The sequence below is a fragment of the Equus caballus genome, chromosome 6 (genome assembly GCF_041296265.1).
Source record: "Equus caballus isolate H_3958 breed thoroughbred chromosome 6, TB-T2T, whole genome shotgun sequence".
NCBI lineage: Eukaryota > Metazoa > Chordata > Mammalia > Perissodactyla > Equidae > Equus > Equus caballus.
In genome coordinates, this window is record NC_091689.1 from 19,721,471 (window position 1) to 19,739,764 (window position 18,294).

Sequence of the window (18,294 nt, forward strand, 5' to 3'; positions counted from 1 at the left end):
AAAACACTGGCCTGATTTTCCCTATGAAATGCAGAGCCTCCTGTAGCTCCCCAGAGGATTGTTAGTGAAATAAATGAGCTCAGAGGATGACACGAGGGGAAACTCTTTCAGCTGCTCAACAGCCGGAACATCGGCCCTCCTGTACGTCTTCATTTTAAGCAACAGCATTTCTTTTCTGATTTTAGCTGTTTCATATATTCCTTGTAGAAAATTCAGAAAAACAGGAATTAAAAAAGAATGAAAATGATCTGACTCCCAGCATTTACAGCTGTTAATTTGGTCCTTTCTCTTTAGTCTTTTTTTTCCCCGTACATTGAAATTTATTTTGCAAAACATGGGTCGTACTGGCACAGCAATACTGACACTGGCCCATCAATCAGCAGTCAGGTTTGGAGTCCTTTGCCAGGCACCCAGCTGGACGCTGGAGATGGAGAGCAGGGCTTTTCCAGCGGTGGCCATGACTGTGGCCACCTCGGGTCACTAGTGACATACTGAGACTGCGTTCCTCGGGGTGGCCAGGGGTGGCCTGGGGAGCATCACGGGTACCTGCTGCTTTGCTGCCAGGAGTGGGTACAGTTTAGGAGGTGTTCCATCCTCTGCCCCTACCTCAGTGGAGGGGAGACTTGGGAGGTCCCTGGCGGGCACAGCCCCCAAACTCTGCCCCTTGCAGGGGAAGTGCCTTTTGAGTGGCACCCAGGTGACAGCTCATATTATACATGCATGTTATGGAAAGTGCTTCCTTAGAGATCCGCTGTGCAACACAGAGCCTGTAGTTAACAACATGGCACTGTGCTCTTTAAAATTTATTAAGAGGGTAAATTTCATGTTAAATGTTCTCACCAAAAAATCCCAAAAACCAAAGGGGTGCAAAGAAACTTTGGGAGGGATGTGTTTACTGTCTTGACTGTGGTAATGGTGTTGTGGGTGTTTGCGCATGTCCAAACTCATCAAATTGTATATATTAGATACATGCAGGCTTTTGTATATTAATGACAGCTCAACAAACCTCTAAAAAAAAAAACAGTGCTTCCTCATTTGGAAGCACTTAAATGAAAAAGTTGAACTGCATTCAAAATCCACTCTCGTTAATATGAGAATTTTAACATTATATTTGCAGATGAAACAAAAGGAAGAGCTATTAGATTCTTTAAATTTAACATGAGGTGTGGTAAATTTTAGTATGTAAAATGATTGTTTACGTTTCTTATTACCTGCTCATGCAAAGTTTCTTGTTGATGGAGACCATTAAGAATTTTAAATCTTTTTTTGGTGTATGTGCGAAATGTGTCACTTAAAGTGTTCAAAACAGAAGTGACAGCATAGCAAAGCTAGTCACACCACCAGGTCAGGAAGGGGAGCACCCAGTGATGTATTTGAAGGAGTCTAGCAATTGCCATTTCAAGCATAAAGGCTGCGTTTGCAGAACCACATCAATTTGTTTAGTAGGGACGTTTAAAAGATTTTATTTGATGCCTTTATTTAAAAACTTAATATTTTCTCTAACACCTTTTTTTTTTTTAAACATTTTTTCCCCACTAGGGCTTTACAGATGCGGGAATCCCTGCCGGGGCCTCTCTGTGACCTGGGAGCCCACAGCCTGGCAGGGTCGCAGACACGGCCCAGGTCAGCAGCCACCGAGGCGGTCAGGGCAGAGGCTGCGGGCAGGGGCAGACCAGTGTTGACGAGATCCTCCCCAGGGCTCGGCTGACGTCACAGCCACCCGCATCAGCCTTCCTTAGGGAGCGTGACTGCACTTGTTTTTACCCTCTGGTTCAAAATGCTGCTTTATTTCTTATTTTCAAGCTTCTTTTTCTTTTCCTCCCTGTGTGTTTCACAGAAAATGTCGCAGCCCCCGACGCCGCGCTGGCGTCTTACCTCAGGGCGAACCAGCAGTTCGGTCTCACTTGCTTATTCTTTTTCTGTTTGATTGTGTGTTTTCGGTATTTTTAGTATGTTTTGGAAACATTTCTTCTCAATGAGTGTTTGAAACGCAGCCGTCCCCTCCCCTCGCTCCCTGCGGGCGTCTCCCACGCCCAGACCTCGCGACCAGTGGGTGCCACTCCCAGCTACGGGGACGCGTGGAGGTCGCCCGAGGGCGCTGGGCTCCCCCTAACCCCAGCCCGTCCCGGGCCGCGAGCGCCTCCAGTCGGGGCACTTCTGGGGGACGGGAAAGGAACCCCCCGATCGGTCGGTCGAGAAACCTTTTCCCGCTGCCATTCCCCTGGGGACCGCAGCATCCCCGGGCTCCCCCGGAGCGCACGCGGGCGGCAAGGTCAGAGTTGAGCGGGGTGGGGGCGTCCACGCCCGGTCCCGGGGGACGGTCAGTCTCCAGGCCGGAGCCCCGGGGAAGGGGGAGCGGGTCGACGTCCCCGGGACGCGCAGACACCTGTGGCCTCTGGCGTGGCGGGCGGTCCCCGAGTCCTGGCACCTCCTTAAAGCGGCGGCTCCGCCCCGCCCGCCCCCTTCCCTCGCCCGCGGCTCCACCCAACCGCCAGGTCCCAGCCGCCTGGACAGAGTGTCGTAGAGCCGCGAGCCTGCGAGGAGCACGCCGTCCGCCCAGCCCCCGCGCCGGGTCCCGCGTCCCCGCGTCCCAGATCCGCCGCCATGGCCAGCGAGGAGCTAGCGCGCAAGCTGCAGCGGCGACTGCAGCGCGAGGAGGCGGAGGAGGGCGGTCCCCAGCCCGCGCCCTGCGCCGCGGCGGCCCCGGAGCCGGAGCCCGAACCCGCCGCCCGCGCGCCCCTGGCCAGCGCCGACGCCGAGCTGAGCGCGAAGCTGAGCCGACGGCTGGACATCAACGAGGGCGCGGCGCGGCCCCGCCGCTGCAAGGTCTTCAACCCCTACACCGAGTTCCCGGAGTTCAGCCGCCGCCTCATCAAGGACCTGGAGAACATGTTCAAACTGTGAGCACCCCGCGAAGCCCTGCGCCGTGCGCCCCCGAGGACCCTGCGCCCCGGACGCGGGAGGGAGGGAGGCGGGAGGTGGCGGCGCGTCCCGAGTCCCGGGCCCCGCATTGGTGGGACAGTGCGGGAGTTCTGGGGGTGCACTTAGCATTTAACCCGACGCCCCCATCCTGCGCGCTCCCAGCCTATCCCGGCGCCGTGGGGGGACCGGCCGGGCTGGGACCCTGAGAGCCGGAGCCGGCGCCGCAGCTCTCCCGGACCGAGCTCAGAAGTTCCCCTGGGGCAGGCGAGTCCGAGTCCCAGGCTCGCGGGATCCCGACGGCCCCTCTCGCCCCCTCCGCCGGCTTGTTCCGAGATTTATCCCGAGCGCAACTTCTAGGAAACCTAGGCGCGCCGCGCCTCACCTGCCAGCTTTAGCTCCCAAGGGAGAAATTAGCCCTGTTGTCCTTTTACCTTTTAAAACAAAAGAGGAAAGTTCTCCTTGGCTACTGCTCAGGTCTGATGTACCAACAGAGGCTGAGAACCGGGAGTTTGTTCAACTCGTAGCGAAAGATCAGAACGTTCCTGGAGCGAGAGCGTCCTTGCCTTCCGGGCAGGAGGCGCCCGTCCGAACCGGACATGGCAGCTGGCAGCCGGTCCCGGGGGGCTCATTCCTGTCCTGCTGTGTAAGCCCCAAACCCGGGCGACGGAGGCAGCCTCGAGAGCCCCCGCTAGTTTGCCTTGCAGCCTGGGAGCTCCCTGGGCCTCAGTTTCCTCATCTGCAGAGTGGGGGCATTAATCGTCCCTGCCTTTTAAGGCCGTGAAGCGTTTTGCACACCGTAAGCTCCTAACCGAGCTATTAATATTATTTCCAGAATTGGGCCACGACCGGAAAAATGCCCGGGGGAGCGGAGGCCGCCGGCCAGGTCATGCTTGGGGCGTTTTAAAAAGCGCTTGGAATGTGTTTGTCCTCCGCGTGGAGGTTCTATTTAAAGGCGCTGTGGCCGGCACTGTGTGGACGGAGCCTCGGTCCCTTCCTGAGGCTGGGCTGTGGTCCAGCCCCAGCCCCGGCGAAGTGGTCGGCAGAGGCTGGCACCCCGAGCCGCCGCGCCTGCCTGGCCTCCCCGACGCCCCGATTTCGCCGTTCCAGGCGCTATTCTCCGGTCTTCCCACCTGGTGGGTCTAGTTGGGGCAATTAAGGAAGGCTGAGTTAGGGCAAAGGAATGCGCGCCACCAGGAGGGAGACGGTCAGTGGTTTGACAGAGCCCCTTTGATTGATTCGAGATTGTGCCTTTCACGCGAAGACTGCTCGGCATGGCTACTCCCACTCCAGCAGTTGCCTCCAGTCGGGCTCAATTCAGGCAGGGCGTCTTGGGGACCTTTGTCGTCAGGTTGCTTTGTGGTGACTTGGGTTTCTTTTATTTTCTTATTTTCATTACTATTACTTTTTTCTGCAGAACAATCTTTGAAAGGATAAGTTTGCTAGTTGGCTGCTTAAGAATGATAAAGGGAGTCCACACAGCCAGAGGGTCTTGGGAGACCAAGCACGGTGGCATCGGTGAGGAAGCAGGTACCAGAATAGAGTCAAGCTAAAGGGATGGCCGTGTGTGGTGTGGGGTCCCAACAGAGCTGGCAGTGTGGCCTGTGCGTGGTACTTCTTTCTCCAGAACTACTGCATCTGTCTGAATTCTAGGTTGGGTTTTCTGTCACTTTCAACCAAAATTGGCATAAACAAAAAGGAGATTAATTGGCTTGTAAAACTAGAAAGATTCTGGTGTCAGGTATGGCTGGATCTAGGAGCTCAGATAATGCCATCAGTGCTTAGCTTCTCTTTTTCTTAAGTCAGTTTCTTCTCTGTGCTGTCCCCATTCTCAGGTGGCTTATCCCTGGTGGTGGCAGTGTGGCCACAGCAGCTCCAGGAAGTCCAGTGGGAAAGAGTAACCACAGCAAAGGGCTTATTGTGTGCGTGTCTCTTTTTTTGTAGCTTTACTATTGTTTCGTATTGGCCCTGAACCAACTACTGTGGCAGGGGAATTCTTGGTCTCACTGGCCAGGCCTGAGCCACGTGCCCCCCTGCAGTGGGAGCGCAGCCCTGCCCCTAGCAGGGCACAGCAGAGGGGAAGAATGGCTTTCACAGGCACCTCTGGGGGCTCCTGCTGAGGAAAGAGGGACATGTCCTGGTGGCTGTGAATGACCTTCACAGCTCCATCCGGGACCCTGGCTGTGGTCCAGCTCGGGCCTGCTGCTTTGCTCACCTTGGCCGTGAGCATCCTGAGCTCCCATCAGCAGGCAGTGGGATCCAAGGCACAAGCTGTTGCAAAGAAAGCCTCCCGGGGATCATCCCCGTGTCCTAGAAGGCAGAGAGGCAAAGCTGCTACTCCTGTTAGAGTTAGCTGAGCAGCGGCTGGTAGCACCAGTGCGGCAGGGGAAACAGTGTCGCCTTTGGAGCCAGAGAGGCAGAGCGTCAGACAGGGCCCAGGACCTGTGACCTAGGGCAAGCTACATCATCCCGCCGAGCCTTCGTTTTCTTGCTGGTGAAATGGGCGCACATCCCACCTTCTCACGAGGGCCAGGGGGCTGCTGCGGCTGCCAGGGGCCACTAGGGGATACTTCCTTCCTTACCCGACAGTAATTGAAAAGGCCCCCCTTAAACCTGGCGTCAAGACCCGATTATCCGGGGCCAGCCCCATGGCCCGTGGCCGAGTGGTTAAGTTCCCGCCCTCTGCTTCAGTGGCCCAGGGTTTCACCGGTTTGGATCCTGGGCACAGACATGGCACCACTCATCAGGCCATGCTGAGGCAGCGTCCCACATGCGACAAATAGAAGAACCTGCAAGTAGAATATACAACTATGTACTGGGGGGCTTTGCAGAGAAGAAGGAAAAAAAAAGGTTGGCAACAGATGTTAGCTCAGGTGCCAATCTTAAAAAAAAAAAAAAAAGACCCAATTATCCCTCATGAGTCTGGGGAGAGTGGGGACATAGCTTCCTCATTCTAGGGTCATTAGCAGGCAAGTTTCATAACCACTTGAGTCTTTTCATCTGTAAAATGAGGCCATAGTTCCTTTCTCAGGGTTTTGTGAGAACTGAGAGGAATGGGGGACAAGTTGGCATGTGACAGACCCGGTCCTTGGTGAAAACCATCCCTCGACTTTAGCTCCGGGCCCTGTGTCCCTGTCTGGACCTCCCTGCCCCCCTTTCAGGCTGCCCACGCCCTGTATTAAAAACAGGGATTCCTTGGCCCCCACCCCCTGAGCTTCCACAGGCTCAGCATCCTCCAGCTGAGCCCGTTGGTTTCCCCCTCAGGTGCTTCTGCCCAGTTTCCTCCACCTGGGAGGCAGCTGAAACTTCGCTGTCCCCACCCCACCAGAGTCAGGAGCTCCCGAGCCTGGGAGGTTTTGTCGCCTGGACACCTCTGACGCAGCTCTGGTTTTAGCCCTCATCCACCCTCGGTACCCGGCACGTGGCGGTGACTCCAGCTGATGGACAAACCCTCATTCTTATGAAGGGGCCCTGATGTGTGTGTGGTCACTAGGTCAGCCCAGCCCCTCTGCCACCCCCCGGGGTACCCCTCTTCCAGCCGCTATGAGTTCCTTCTGGGCGACCGTCTGGCTCTGGCTCTCTGCCCGAGCCCGTCAGCCTGGGGGGCTGCCTGTACCCTGCTTCCTGGCCCAGGCTGGGGCAGAACGTGGGCCGCCCTCCCACCAGAAGGCTGCTGTGGGGCTTGGCATTTGTGGATTTGCCACCTGTCCGGGGCTGGCAGTGCCGCCTGTCCTGTGGCTGGCCCTCCTCAGCCTGCTGATGAGCTCATTGGTCCCTGCTTAGCTCATGGCCCAGCCCAGATTCCCTGCCGACTCTCTTTCGTGCTTTCCTCTTCCTGCTGTCCTGCATGACTTTTTTTATTAACTGCATGACTTAGTAAAAGAGAAATGAAAAGCTGCGTCTGGGTAGGTGATCTTGAAAACTGAATTGCTGGCATCCTCCTCCCCACACCTACTCTGCACTGACCCTTATCTGCAGCTGCCTTGGCCACTGGCTGACGGCCCCTCAAGGAAACCCCTGTGGGGGCCTCCCGGGCTCCTATGCTGCCCGGAGGAGCCCCACATACGCTGACCCCTCTCTGAGTCTTCTCGCTGCCCTGTGAGTGTATCAGCTATGGCAGCACCCCATCTAGCCAGCAGCTGGTCATTACCACACTTCTGCCCCAGTTGAAGCATGGTCTCTGCCTCCATTTTTCTTTTTCCTTTGGTTTCTTTGCTTAAATAAATAAAAAACGAAAACATGTTAAAAATCCCAAAGAACATATAGTGCATCAACTTGTTTCCATCGAGTGACTTTCCACATTTTATCCCTTGCAAGAGCCGTGTCGAGAGCTGTTAACATGAACTTGGGAGCCACACTTCCTGGGTTCAGACTCTCACACTACCACAAGCTACCTGGAAGGTTACTTTGGTCAGGGTACGGAAAAGCCCTGTGCCTCAGTTTCCCCATCTGTCAAGTGGGGCCAGAATACTACCTGCCTTGTGGGATTAAATCAATTAAGATATGTGAAGCAGTTAGTTCAGTGCTTGGCCCGTGGTGAGGGCCCAGTAGGTTTAAATCACGAACTTTCAGAGTGTCACATATCTGTAGTTTTGGTGGATGTGCTAATTTTGTGTCGCCGTTTCGCGTTGAGTAATTCACAAACACTTTGCAATGTCTGGTTTATCCTTTGAAGTTGATTTCCCCTGCGGTTTGAGCTGTGGCATGGCGACCTGGCCACTTGGTGAGTAACTGGTCCCCCTGGGGCTGCGCCCTGCTCGGCTTGCGCCCCCGCCCGGGCTCTGTTGAACGGACTTGCTGGCCCCGGTGCTGGGTGAGTGGATGAGTGTCCTGGGGCTGCCGCAACAAAGTACCACAAACTGCGCAGCTTAAAACAACAGAAACTTCCTCTCTCACGGTTCTGGAGGCTGGAATCTGAAATCAAGGTGTCACAGGGCCGTGCTTGCCCGGAGGCTCTGGGAAGCATCCTTCCTTCCTCTCTCCTAGCTTCTGGTCATCCCAGCAATCCTTGGCATCCTTGGCTTATAGACGCATCACCCTCCCCGCGGCCTCCATAGTCCCATGGTGTTCTCCTTGTGTGCGTGTCTTCGTATGGCCTTCTTATAAGGACGCTAGTCATTGGATTTGGGGCCCACCCCAATCTAGTATGACTTCACCTTCATTTAATGTATTACATCTGCAAAGACCCTATTTCTGAATAAGGTCGCATTCTGAGGTTCTGGGTGGCTGTGAATTTTTGGGGGGACCCTATTCAACCCATCACTGTGAGTGAGCAGAGATGCCCAGCCCATGCGGCACGGTGAGGGTACTCGTCACCTCCTGACAGTATGTGGACCGGGGGTTGGGGGGTGGAGGTGGGGGGAGTCCCCCCAGGAGGCCCTTAGGTTTAGGAACTTCGGAGACTTAAAGCAGAGCTGGCATGACTCGCGCCCCCAGGAGAAGGGGGCCAGTCATGCCAAAGCCCAATCGTAACTTGAAGGGAGTTGCCATCTGATGTCAAGAAACAAAACCAACAGAAAACCCCCTGCTTGTGCCAGGAGTGCACTTACTTTCAGCAAGAATTTCACCTTTAATCCGAGTCTCTGGATCCAGATTCTGATGTCGCCTCTGAGTTCATTCGGAACGTGACTTGACCCGTACAAAGTACACCCATTCTTTCTTTTTTTTCGGAGCCTGAAAGATTTGTGCAGATACTGCAAAACGTGGTTTGCTCTTTCACATTTGATTTTCCTACTTAAAAGCATTTTGCTTCAGGATTTCTTACCTTTTCAAGTTAAAAAAAACAAAACCGGACCCTTCCCAGCCCGTGAGCCTGTGGGGTTCTGGGAGTGGGGTCACTTGTCTTTGTGTCCCCACTCCTAAATGGGGCGCGGTAGAAGAAAGAGAATTTTCTAATGAGTGTGGGAAGCCGGAGGCGTCATCAGCACTGCCAGAGAAAGTTCCCTCTCGGCTTCCAAGCATGTTACTGGATAGCCTGGGCCAAGAGAATCGTGGCCTGATTTTGAAGGAAAAGTGGGGAGGGCCCAGAAGAAACTGACTCTCCAGTGTGTGTCCAGGGCTGTAATCTGAGCTGGCCGAGCGGTCAAGGTTAGACAGGAAATTTTAATTACCCCGGCTTATCCAGGGGCCTGTTTCAAAGGGAGGTGATGAGGGCCGCCACTTAGAGGCCGGCCTCGAACGCAGCATCTTAATGTGCAGCTGTGATGTTTCTGCAGCACACTAAAAGCTTGTGTTTCAATTCCCCAAAGAGAGGGTGGGAGAGGAGCGTTCGGCTCCGGGAAAGTTGGCCTTTTGTTAAGAATCTGAAACGATGAGGTCACCCGATTCCCGCATCACCACTGAACCCCGAAAAGATGAGGTTGTCGTGGAACTCTTCTTTCTCATCACCCCCTCCCCTCATTTCCTTGCCTCCTCCTTACACTCCTCTCTGAGGGAGGGAGAAAGGGGTGTAGAATTGGAGGGCCAGCAATTTGCCAAAGAGGTGAAATGAGCCATATTAATAAGGAGTTTGGGGGGTGGGAGCATGGGAGATGGGGGTGGTAGCGGTGAGGCACTCGCCCATTCTCATCCTGCTCTTTTGAGTGAACTGACTTCAAAGATGGGAAAGGCAGATGGGCATCAATGGAAGTTAAGTGCTTTTTCCTTACAGCAGGGCCAGAGCCTCTGACTCCGATAGTAGCTTCAGTCCACCTTGGTCCACCACAGATGTGAGAGTCCCTCGCCTGCCCTGGATTTTGCACGTCTGACTGTTCTGGGCGGAGGGTAGGGCAAGAGAAGCCAGGCTCATTTGAATCCCCGGGGGGCGTTCAACCAGAACCCTGGCTGACTTCTGTTTGGGGCCTTGGTCTCTGGCAGAAGGACTGTGACTTGGAATATGTCTTAGACTAGTTTAAGCTAAGCACTGGTTGTTTTGTTTGCCCAGCTTGTGTGATGAACGCGATGTAGGAGGAGCCGGAAGGCCTGCCCACAGTTCCTTTCTCTCTCTCTGAAGTCTCCTCCACTCTCGCCATTCCAGAGCCATCGCATTTTATGAGAACTTGAGTGATGGGAATTTGAAATTGAGTGATTAAATTTGAAAGTGAGTGACATTAAAATCTCACATTAAGCAAAAAATGTCCTTTTCCTTTTCTCCCTTGCAAGATTAGTTAACAAATGCCTGGTTCCAAAGCCATAAGATCCAAAGGACCCTAACTTAATTTATACTCTCCGCCCTGTGGTACCCCCAAGTCTCGCTAGTGAATAGAAATACCTTCTTCCTTAAATTTGAGGGGGTCTGGTTTTCGCGGGGCTACACCATGTGTAGTTTCATGGCGTGCCTGGGCCAGTGGATCTCTAAAGGTGTGTTGGATGAACCTATTTGGCCTGTGGGCCCCAGGGTCTCTTTGCCACTCTCAACTCTGCCATTGTGATAGAAAGCAGCCACGGTTAATGTGTAAATGGCATGGCTGTACTCCAGTAACAGTTGGTGAGCAGGATTTGGCCTGCAGGCTATAGTTGGCCAGCCTCAGCTAGGCGGTTATTTTGGAATCTTCTGAATCCTGAGCACTGTGAATCTGTTGGTGGTCTTACTCAACCCTTTCCTCACTTCTCGGCCTTTCCCCCGTCACTGGGCAGACCTCAGCTCCCAACGGGGAAAGAGACAGAGGCAGAAGCAGGCAGCAGAGTGAGGCTGGAGCTCCAGGACCCCAGAGTTTCTTTGGGAAGATCAGTGCTGAAGCGGGAGCGGCAAATGCATCTGCTCCTCCTGCCAATGAAGGGGGCTGGGCAGCTGGCACCCGCAGCAGGGGTCCCCAGGGAGACATTCTGCATCCTCCGAAGGGCTGCCTTGGTGTTACTTCCCCCGAGAGGTGGTCCAGGTGTGTGTGAGCCAGACTGTGGTCAAGAGGGGCTTAAGAACTCCAGAAGAAGAGGAACAATGAAAGCTGACTTGGTGGCACGGGGACCTCAGCCTTGGGTGTCTGCCTCCTTGAGCCCCATGGTTGGAGCAGGGGGTCTTCACCTCAAATCCATGGACCCTCTGGCATCAGGTATCCAGCTGTGAGCACACAGTTGCTGGGGAGACCTACCTTCTCAGGGGGGATTATGGCCCATTTCCCCAAAGTTGAGCCCCACTGGTTTGGAGGGAAAAAGATTAGAATCTCACAATTTAAAGAAAACTTAATTATTTTTCATTATGAAAGCATTACATTCTTTGCTTAAAATTTCTTGTAAAATTGTGAAGATATTTGCAACTTGGAGAGTGGAGTCCTATGTTGCTCTCTTCCCAGAGGATCATCACCAACGGGTCAGGTGCCTGTTCTTAAATACAAATGTTGAGACCGTATATGCCTTGTGACGTGTATTAGTTGAGACCTTTGGCTCAAGTGGTGGAAAACCCTGTCCTGAACTCGCTGATCCATAAAGAAATGCATCATCTCACCTAACAGGAGTCCAGAGGTCAATGGTGGCCCTTGGGCATGGTTGTCTGCTGCTGTCAGCAAGGACTTGGGTTCAGTCCTCCCCTGCACCCCACCAGTCTTCGTGTCGGCTTCATCTGTGGGCTGGTACAAGATGGTGAGTTTCCCCACATCGCATCTACTCTGGCATCTCATTGGCCAGCACTGGGTCATGGGCCCACCCAGCCACTGGCTGCCCGGAAGGAGGTGATGACCGTGATTGGACCATGATTGGGTGCCTTTCCCTGAGGGGCAAGTACTTGCCCAAAATGGGGGTTCTGTACGTGAGCAAGGGAGGGGTTGGCCCCAACAGTGTCCCTTTTTGGCCTCTTCCTGAGCAGTGTCCTGTGGCTCTCTTGTGTCCCTTTGTGCTTTGTGTACATGGGATGGACTTTTAGATGGTAAGCTTGGCTTCTGGAGACCAGATGGGGAGCAGCCCATCCACGGGGGCTCCCGAATGCCTAAAAGCAGAGGTCCTTCCTCTGGGACACTCACTTCCGCCATTTTAGTTGAGAGCCCCTATGATGTCTCTCTTTGTCGTTGTAGATCCCTGGCAGCTGGGAGTGCTGTGTGTGTATTTGGGGTTGGGGGTGGGACATGCGTGTCTATGTCAACTGTCCCCTAGGCCAACTTTCAATAAATCCGCTGCTTTTGCCTCAAGTAGCCCTCCCATCTTACAGAGAGCCTGGCATTGCTGCAGCCTGCCACTCCACCTCTGGGTTTGGAGGACCCACCTGGCTTCCTTGGGCAGATTGACCAGTTACACCCCCGCCTGCTTTCTGACTTTCAGAACTGTTTGCTGGCACCCCTCCTTCTCCCTAGCCCCCCTCCCCAAACCTCCTTTATTCTCTTTCTCATCATGGGTCATGTGCCTCTAATTTCCTGTCCTTTCAGAAGAATCTCCAGATGGGGAGGCGGGGAGGAGTCACCCTGCATTGAGGGGTCTCCTTCCTTGTAGCGGCTGCCTGGGGTTCTGTTGCTAAGGGCCCCTCTCTCGGTCTGGAGGCCTTTGCACAAGTCCTGGTAGAAGTGGGCGGGGGAGTGTCAGGGAGTATCCGGGCCTGGTTTTATTTTCTTTCAGTCTCAGCCTAGCTGCCCCTGTGTTGCTGAATGAAAGTCAAATCTTTGGTTTTGGACGTGAGGTCTGGGGGGCCAGTGACAGCAGCAGCTCCTCGTGGCCAGTTACTGGAGCCGTGGGGACAGGGCAGGAGAGCAGTGGACTCCTTCCAGCTGTGCCGGGCTCTGATTCCAAAGTGGGGACCCCTACCTCTGCCGGGGGTGTGGCTGCCTGTAGTTGGCAGTACGCCCTTAGCCCTCTGCCAGCCTGGATCAGGCGTGCAGGAAGTGGGAGCATCGTTCGGGACTTACAAACTGCCACGTGCCCACGCTGGCCCCTGCTCCCCATCCTGGTGGGAATGGCAGAGGGACCCGAGGGCTGCAGCTGATCCCAGCCCTGGGGTCAGACAGCTCTGGGGAACCCCCAGCCCGACCTGGCATGGCTCATTCAACACTGGTGGTGCCTAGGACGGCAGTCCCTGGCCATCGGCCCTCTACAGACAAGATCTGCCTGCTGACCGTCTCAGCTCTGTGCTGACGGGGACCTGGGGAGCACTGTTATGGACTCAGAGAGGTGCTGGCCCCAATCTTGCCCAGCTCTGCCCAGCTTGGCCTCGGTGACAGGGTCTCTGTCCCCTCCCTAAATGCCCCGTGCTCCCCCCACCCTGCCTACAAGGACCGACTTCATTGAGCCCTGGGCTCCCCTGACACCACCTAACAGCCACTTACAGAGCACCGGGGTGCAGACACTGCTCTTAGCGTTTTCACATCATAAACCTATGAGGTGGGTGCTGTTATCACCGCCCATTTTACAGATGAGGAAACTGAGGCACAGAGTTGGGTAACTTCCCAGCGTCACACATGGTATAAGTCGTGGAGCTGGGATTTGAACCCAGGTGGCCTGTGCTCTTGTCCCCTGTGCCAAAAGCCATTCTCATTAGTGTCGTTCCCACCTCCAGATCTCAGCCATCCTTGACACGCCCCACTGCATGGCCAGGTGGGGCCATGGGTGGCACGGCCTCTGCAGGCTGCCTGACCTCCAGGCCTCGCTGGACTACCCGCCCCAGGCCTGGGGCACCTGGCCTCCCCCATCCATCCTACTTGTGGTGACTTCCTGCTGGAGCCCAGATCTCGTTACCTTGCTTTCTTCTTCAGAAGCCTTTGTGGGTTGGGGGCAACATACAATATTCAGTAGCTCCTTAGCACCCATGGGACAAATGCCAGACTCCTCATAATGACCCGCAAGGTCAGTCCCAACTGGGTGCTGCATTTTTCTCTCTCGCTGGTCCCCCTCAGCCTGGCCCTACTCCTGCTGGGATGATGGCCCCCCACAGCCCCTCTCTCATACCCCCGATTGCCAATTGATTGTACTTAGGTCTGTCCAATTATTGTCATTTCTTGTAGGTTCCCTCCCCACTCCAAGGGACGGTCTTTGTGGTTGAGTGTGGCTAACATCTTCCTCCAGTTCCCACGCCCATCCCGGGGTGGGCCCAGGACCGGGGTGCCGTGACCCCTGTAGAGGGTCTGGGCGCTGCCTCTGGAGCTGCACTGAGGCCCTAATTACTGCCCAGGGAAGCTTCGGCCCCCGGGGCTGTCTAGAGAATGGGAGGTTTGTGAGTTCCCTCCGGTAGTGCCGCCGACTACATGGCACACGGGCACACGGCTGTAAGTGAGATGTGGAAAAAAATAAGTGACCACCTTCTCAGGTTGTCCCCAAGATCGCGTGACCACTCGGTGTGCAGTCACAGCCTTAATTAGGTCACTCGGTGCCAGCCCATCTTCTTTCCACTGAGGGAGCTGCAGGTCCCTGGGCCCCCAGCCCGGCTGCGGGATTTAAGGTAGTGCCAGCCCAGAGGAGGAACACGGGAAAAGGACTGGCTGGCAGGGAAGCGGTGTGGGGAGATGGAGACTCAGGCCCAGAGGCTGGCAGCCGGGGTGCTCTTCCTTCCTGTTTGGAGGGATGGCCGAGTCCCCCACTGTCCGCTTCAGCTGGGCCTGTGGCCCCTGGCTTTCCCCAAGACCTGCGCCTCCCCCCGGCCATTTCCCCTGACTCCTGGACTTGGGGGCCCCTCTCTCAGGACTTTTATAGGAAGTGTTGTGAGCCAAGGGGAGACACCCCATTTCTGCACCTTCCCAGCAGAGAACCGACCCTGCTCATTTCGACATCCCTGATGAAAAGAGCCCTTTCAGCCCCCCACCTCCCCATCAGGGATTGCTCAGGGCAGGTTTCCCACGGGAAGCCTGTCCTGTTACTCATTTTAGTTCTGGCTGATAGCTCATTACTGACCTGTTATCTTGTTGTCACTGGGATGTTCCTTTGGGGTGGACATGGGGGCTGGTTTGTTTGTTTCCACTCTGGGTGGCTGGCATCAGCAGGGGACAAAACCTCCTTGTGTATGGCAGCCAGTTTGCGGGCATGAGGCTGGGGGAGCTGGGTGCAGTGAGCCACTGTCCCTGTGGCCACTCTCCCTGCATACATTTGGGACAAAGCGGATTTCCCTGCTTGTCTTGAAGGCCCGGGTAGCGGCTACCGGGCTCTGCACCCCCTCTGCTGTCTTACAAGGTGCTGAGCACATAGTGGGTGCTCTGTGGCAATGAGGGGGCGCTTCAGCTCTGCCCTGCCTCCCTCCTTTCTTTATGAACTTCCAGACACCATGTATGGAAATACAGGGCGCTGTGGCTGGTGGGTGGGGGGGATCCAGCCTCCACGGGTCTCCTGTAGCTTGCAATGATGTTGGCCTCTTCCCAGAAAAGGAAGGCTATTTGCCAGAAGTGGGCCCCCGCAGCACTAGCTGTGCACAGAACAGGTGATGCTGGCGCTCAGCTCACCTAGTGACGCCCTCACCTCACCATCGCCCTCCCTGCATCCCTCCATGGCTAGGACAATTGCGTGCTCCCCAACTGGGCCCCTGTCTTAGTCTGCTCACTCATCCCCAGAAAAATCCATCCTGCACACCGAGCTGAGAGATTTTCCTGAAATGGCAATCTGCTGTCACTTCTCTGCTTCAAACTCTTTGGAGCTTGTCGTTGTGTCGCCCCTGCCCCATTGCCCTTAGGAAGACACAACTTTCCCAGAATGCCTTGTGGGAGCTGGCCCCATGCCCCCTTCGGGGACATTCTGGCACCTCTGGACTAGACTGGTGACAGTGGCTCCCTCGGTGGCTCTGCACGTTTGCTCCAGTTAGTTCCTGGTCCTCTGTCCCAGCCACCTCCCTCGGCTCCAGCTCTGCCCAAGTTCCGGCCTTATCACAGCTCACCTGTCTCTCTGGACCTCTGCCTGCCCACTGGGACCGGTCTTTGTGCTCTCCTCTGCTCTGGAGAGGCCCCAGGTAGACGGGAGCCAGGTGGTGAGTGAGCGAGTGAATGGCTCTCAGGGAGAGCTGGGAGCTCACTGACAAGCTGGCCGGGAGCATCCTGATTGGAAATCAGACTCTGGGCTCAAGCTTTTGTACTTAACTCCCCGGAGTCCCTGGGCCCTTCCTCAGAGCCTCCTTGCTCTTACTTTCCAAGCAATTGTAACACTTTTCAGGATCTGGTTTCCCAGCCTGCAGCAAATCGGAAGGAAGGCAGGCAGGAAGGAGGAGCAGTTGATTTGTCAGCTAGAGAGGACCTGCACAAAGGCTGGGAAACCAGAAACCCAGAGAACAGGCAGGAAGGGAAGCACGGAGGAGGGAACGACAGTCCCATGGCCTCAGGGAAGTCCTGACCCTCACCTGGACAGGCACAATTAGGGACACCCGCAGGGAGAACCCGAGGGCCCTGGGAAAGGCCACCTGCTTTGGGGAAAGTCTGGCACAGTGCCCGTCTCCAACTTGAAAGTGCCTGGGCCCTCCAACTTGAAAGTGCCTGGGCCCGAGAGATCTTGTGAAAATGCAGGCTCTGATTCAGCAGCTCTGGGGAGGGACCTGAGATTCTGCTTTTCCATCAGTCCTGGGTGACCGTGAGGCTGCTGGTGCAGGGGCCACACTTTGAGTAGCCAGCGCCTGCCTGTTTGAAAAGGTGGGGCATGATTTCCAGACAAAGCCCCTCTATGTAAAGAGAAGCAAGGGCGTTCCGAGGTCCTGCTGGTCTCTGAGGCACAGGCGAGCCCCCCAAACACTAAGGCATTTTCTGGGGCACTGCCATCCTCCTGAGAAGCTCCCTCTGAGGGATCCCTGGGGGGTTTCTGATGGCCGGGCCTCAGGCAGACAAAGGCTGGCCGGCTTCTTTCTTCCTTAATGGCAAGATTATTCTGGCGAAGTGAAAACCAAGAAAACCCAGGGGCCCTGCCCTGTGGAAGCTGAGAGAGCAAGTGAGGCAGGGAACAGCACTGGGTGGACACTGGAACCCGGCCCCTGCTGCCTTGCTGCTGTCCCATGGGTGGGGTGAGGGGGACGGTGGGCCCCTTTCCCCAGGCCTGGGGCTTTCCCAGGTCACAGGCACGCACAGCTGTGGGCCCATAACGGGGGATCACAGGCCATCTCACCCTAGCCCACCCCACTGTGCAGTGAGGGCCCCCGTCAGGAAAGTGTGGGGGGAACTGAGCCTGTGGAAGGCAGACCTGATCCTCTTCTGGGCACCGGCTTCCTAGAGACTCAGCAAGAGGGAATTTTATTCGGCAGCCTGTGGATCTGGGCTTTCCCCAGAATGCTGCAGATGGTGAGCTGTTTGAGGCCCCACTGGGCGTGGGCGGCTCCCCAGAGCAGAAGCCCTGGGGGCTGTCGGCCTCCTCTCCACGGCTGCAGACAGGTACTGCCTTTAAAAATAGCTCCTCTCCTTGATTGCTGGTGGGGCCAGGGCTGGGGATGGCGTGTTGTCCCCTTCGGCTCCTCTACCACCGGCAGGCACAGCCTCTCTGTCCTGTTAGACTCCGTCCGTCTGCAGGGGGACCACCGGCCCAAGTCTCCCCCAAGGGAGGGCAGGCTGGGCTTGAACCCGCTGTGTCTGCAGGACATCCCAGTGCTGATGAGACTGGAGTCTCCCTCCTGGGGAGTACAAAGAGGAAAGGGGCTGAGGACGTCTTAGAGCAGAAACATGGGCAAAGGCCACCAGTCCAGAGGACTAGAAGGAGGGCCCAGGAACAAATAAGGGTGTGAGGTCTTGGGCTTATGGGTGGTTTTTCTTTAATAGCCTGGGTTGCCTGTAATAAGAAAACTCTGGGTTAAAATTTAAATTATAGAAAAGAACTGGTATAAGGAGCTCAGATGGTGGTGGGGGGAGCCAAGGGCTTAAGGGAGCCCCAGTAAGCCTGCAAGTATTTGAAAGATGTAAACTGTGGGAAGGAAAGGGAAATGTCTTAAATGTTTGAATAGGGGAGGCGGAATGCGGTTGAGGCCGGGCTTGTAGCGAGAAAGAGAGCCCCAGATGGGTCCAGGACTGGGGCCCTGTGGGGCCTCACTGGGCTGGGGCCTCCCTCTCTCCCCAGGCCTCCCCATTGTGGGTTCCCCTGGGGCCTGCTGGCACACCCCCAGCCTGGGAAGGGCCATCTGTGCCAGGGAGGTGCTGGCGGGTGGCCCTGCCAGCTGGCCATGCAGGTGGGCTTGACCTGGGCAGGCTATTCTAGGTGTTGTTTCCTGTCCTCGAGCGTGGATCCTAGATTTTGAGGGATGTGATTGCATTTTCATTGGGAGGGTGGGGGGAACGATGACAAAAAGGAGGTTTCCAGAATGAAGGAAACAAGTAATCTGCATTCGCCTTGCCCAGAGGCCCAAAAGTTTGGAGTAAACGTCACCCGTTTGCAGATGGCCTTGTCTAAAGGGGTCTTCCCGCTATAGGTGCTTGAAGAGAGGAACTCTGAGCAGGGGAAGGGTGTGTTGCCCCCGGGCCAACCTCTGCCCAGGGCCCTCACCCTCAGCTTCCTGCAGCTGCACCCACCCTGGGATTCTGGAATGGTGTAGTCCTACAA

At 55.6% G+C, this 18,294-nt stretch overlaps 1 protein-coding gene across 6 annotated transcripts in view; it reads left to right on the forward strand.

Annotated features, from left to right (window-relative positions):
* Positions 1 to 2,153: 2,153 nt before the first annotated feature.
* Positions 2,154 to 18,294, forward strand: part of EFHD1 (EF-hand domain family member D1) — a 38,976-nt gene continuing 22,835 nt past the window's right edge. Inside the window, exons 1-3 of one of the 6 annotated variants that reach the window (XM_070269471.1) lie at positions 3,957 to 4,055; positions 9,842 to 9,997; positions 11,346 to 11,472. In XM_070269471.1, the coding sequence (XP_070125572.1) occupies positions 11,360 to 11,472 (113 nt within the window). In that variant the 5' untranslated portion in view covers positions 3,957 to 4,055; positions 9,842 to 9,997; positions 11,346 to 11,359. Of the gene's footprint in view, positions 2,273 to 2,495; positions 2,901 to 3,898; positions 4,056 to 4,336; positions 4,450 to 9,841; positions 10,947 to 11,345; positions 11,473 to 18,294 lie in introns of those variants that run through there. The other 5 variants (XM_070269470.1, XM_070269468.1, XM_070269467.1 and 2 more) reach the window with 5 other exon arrangements.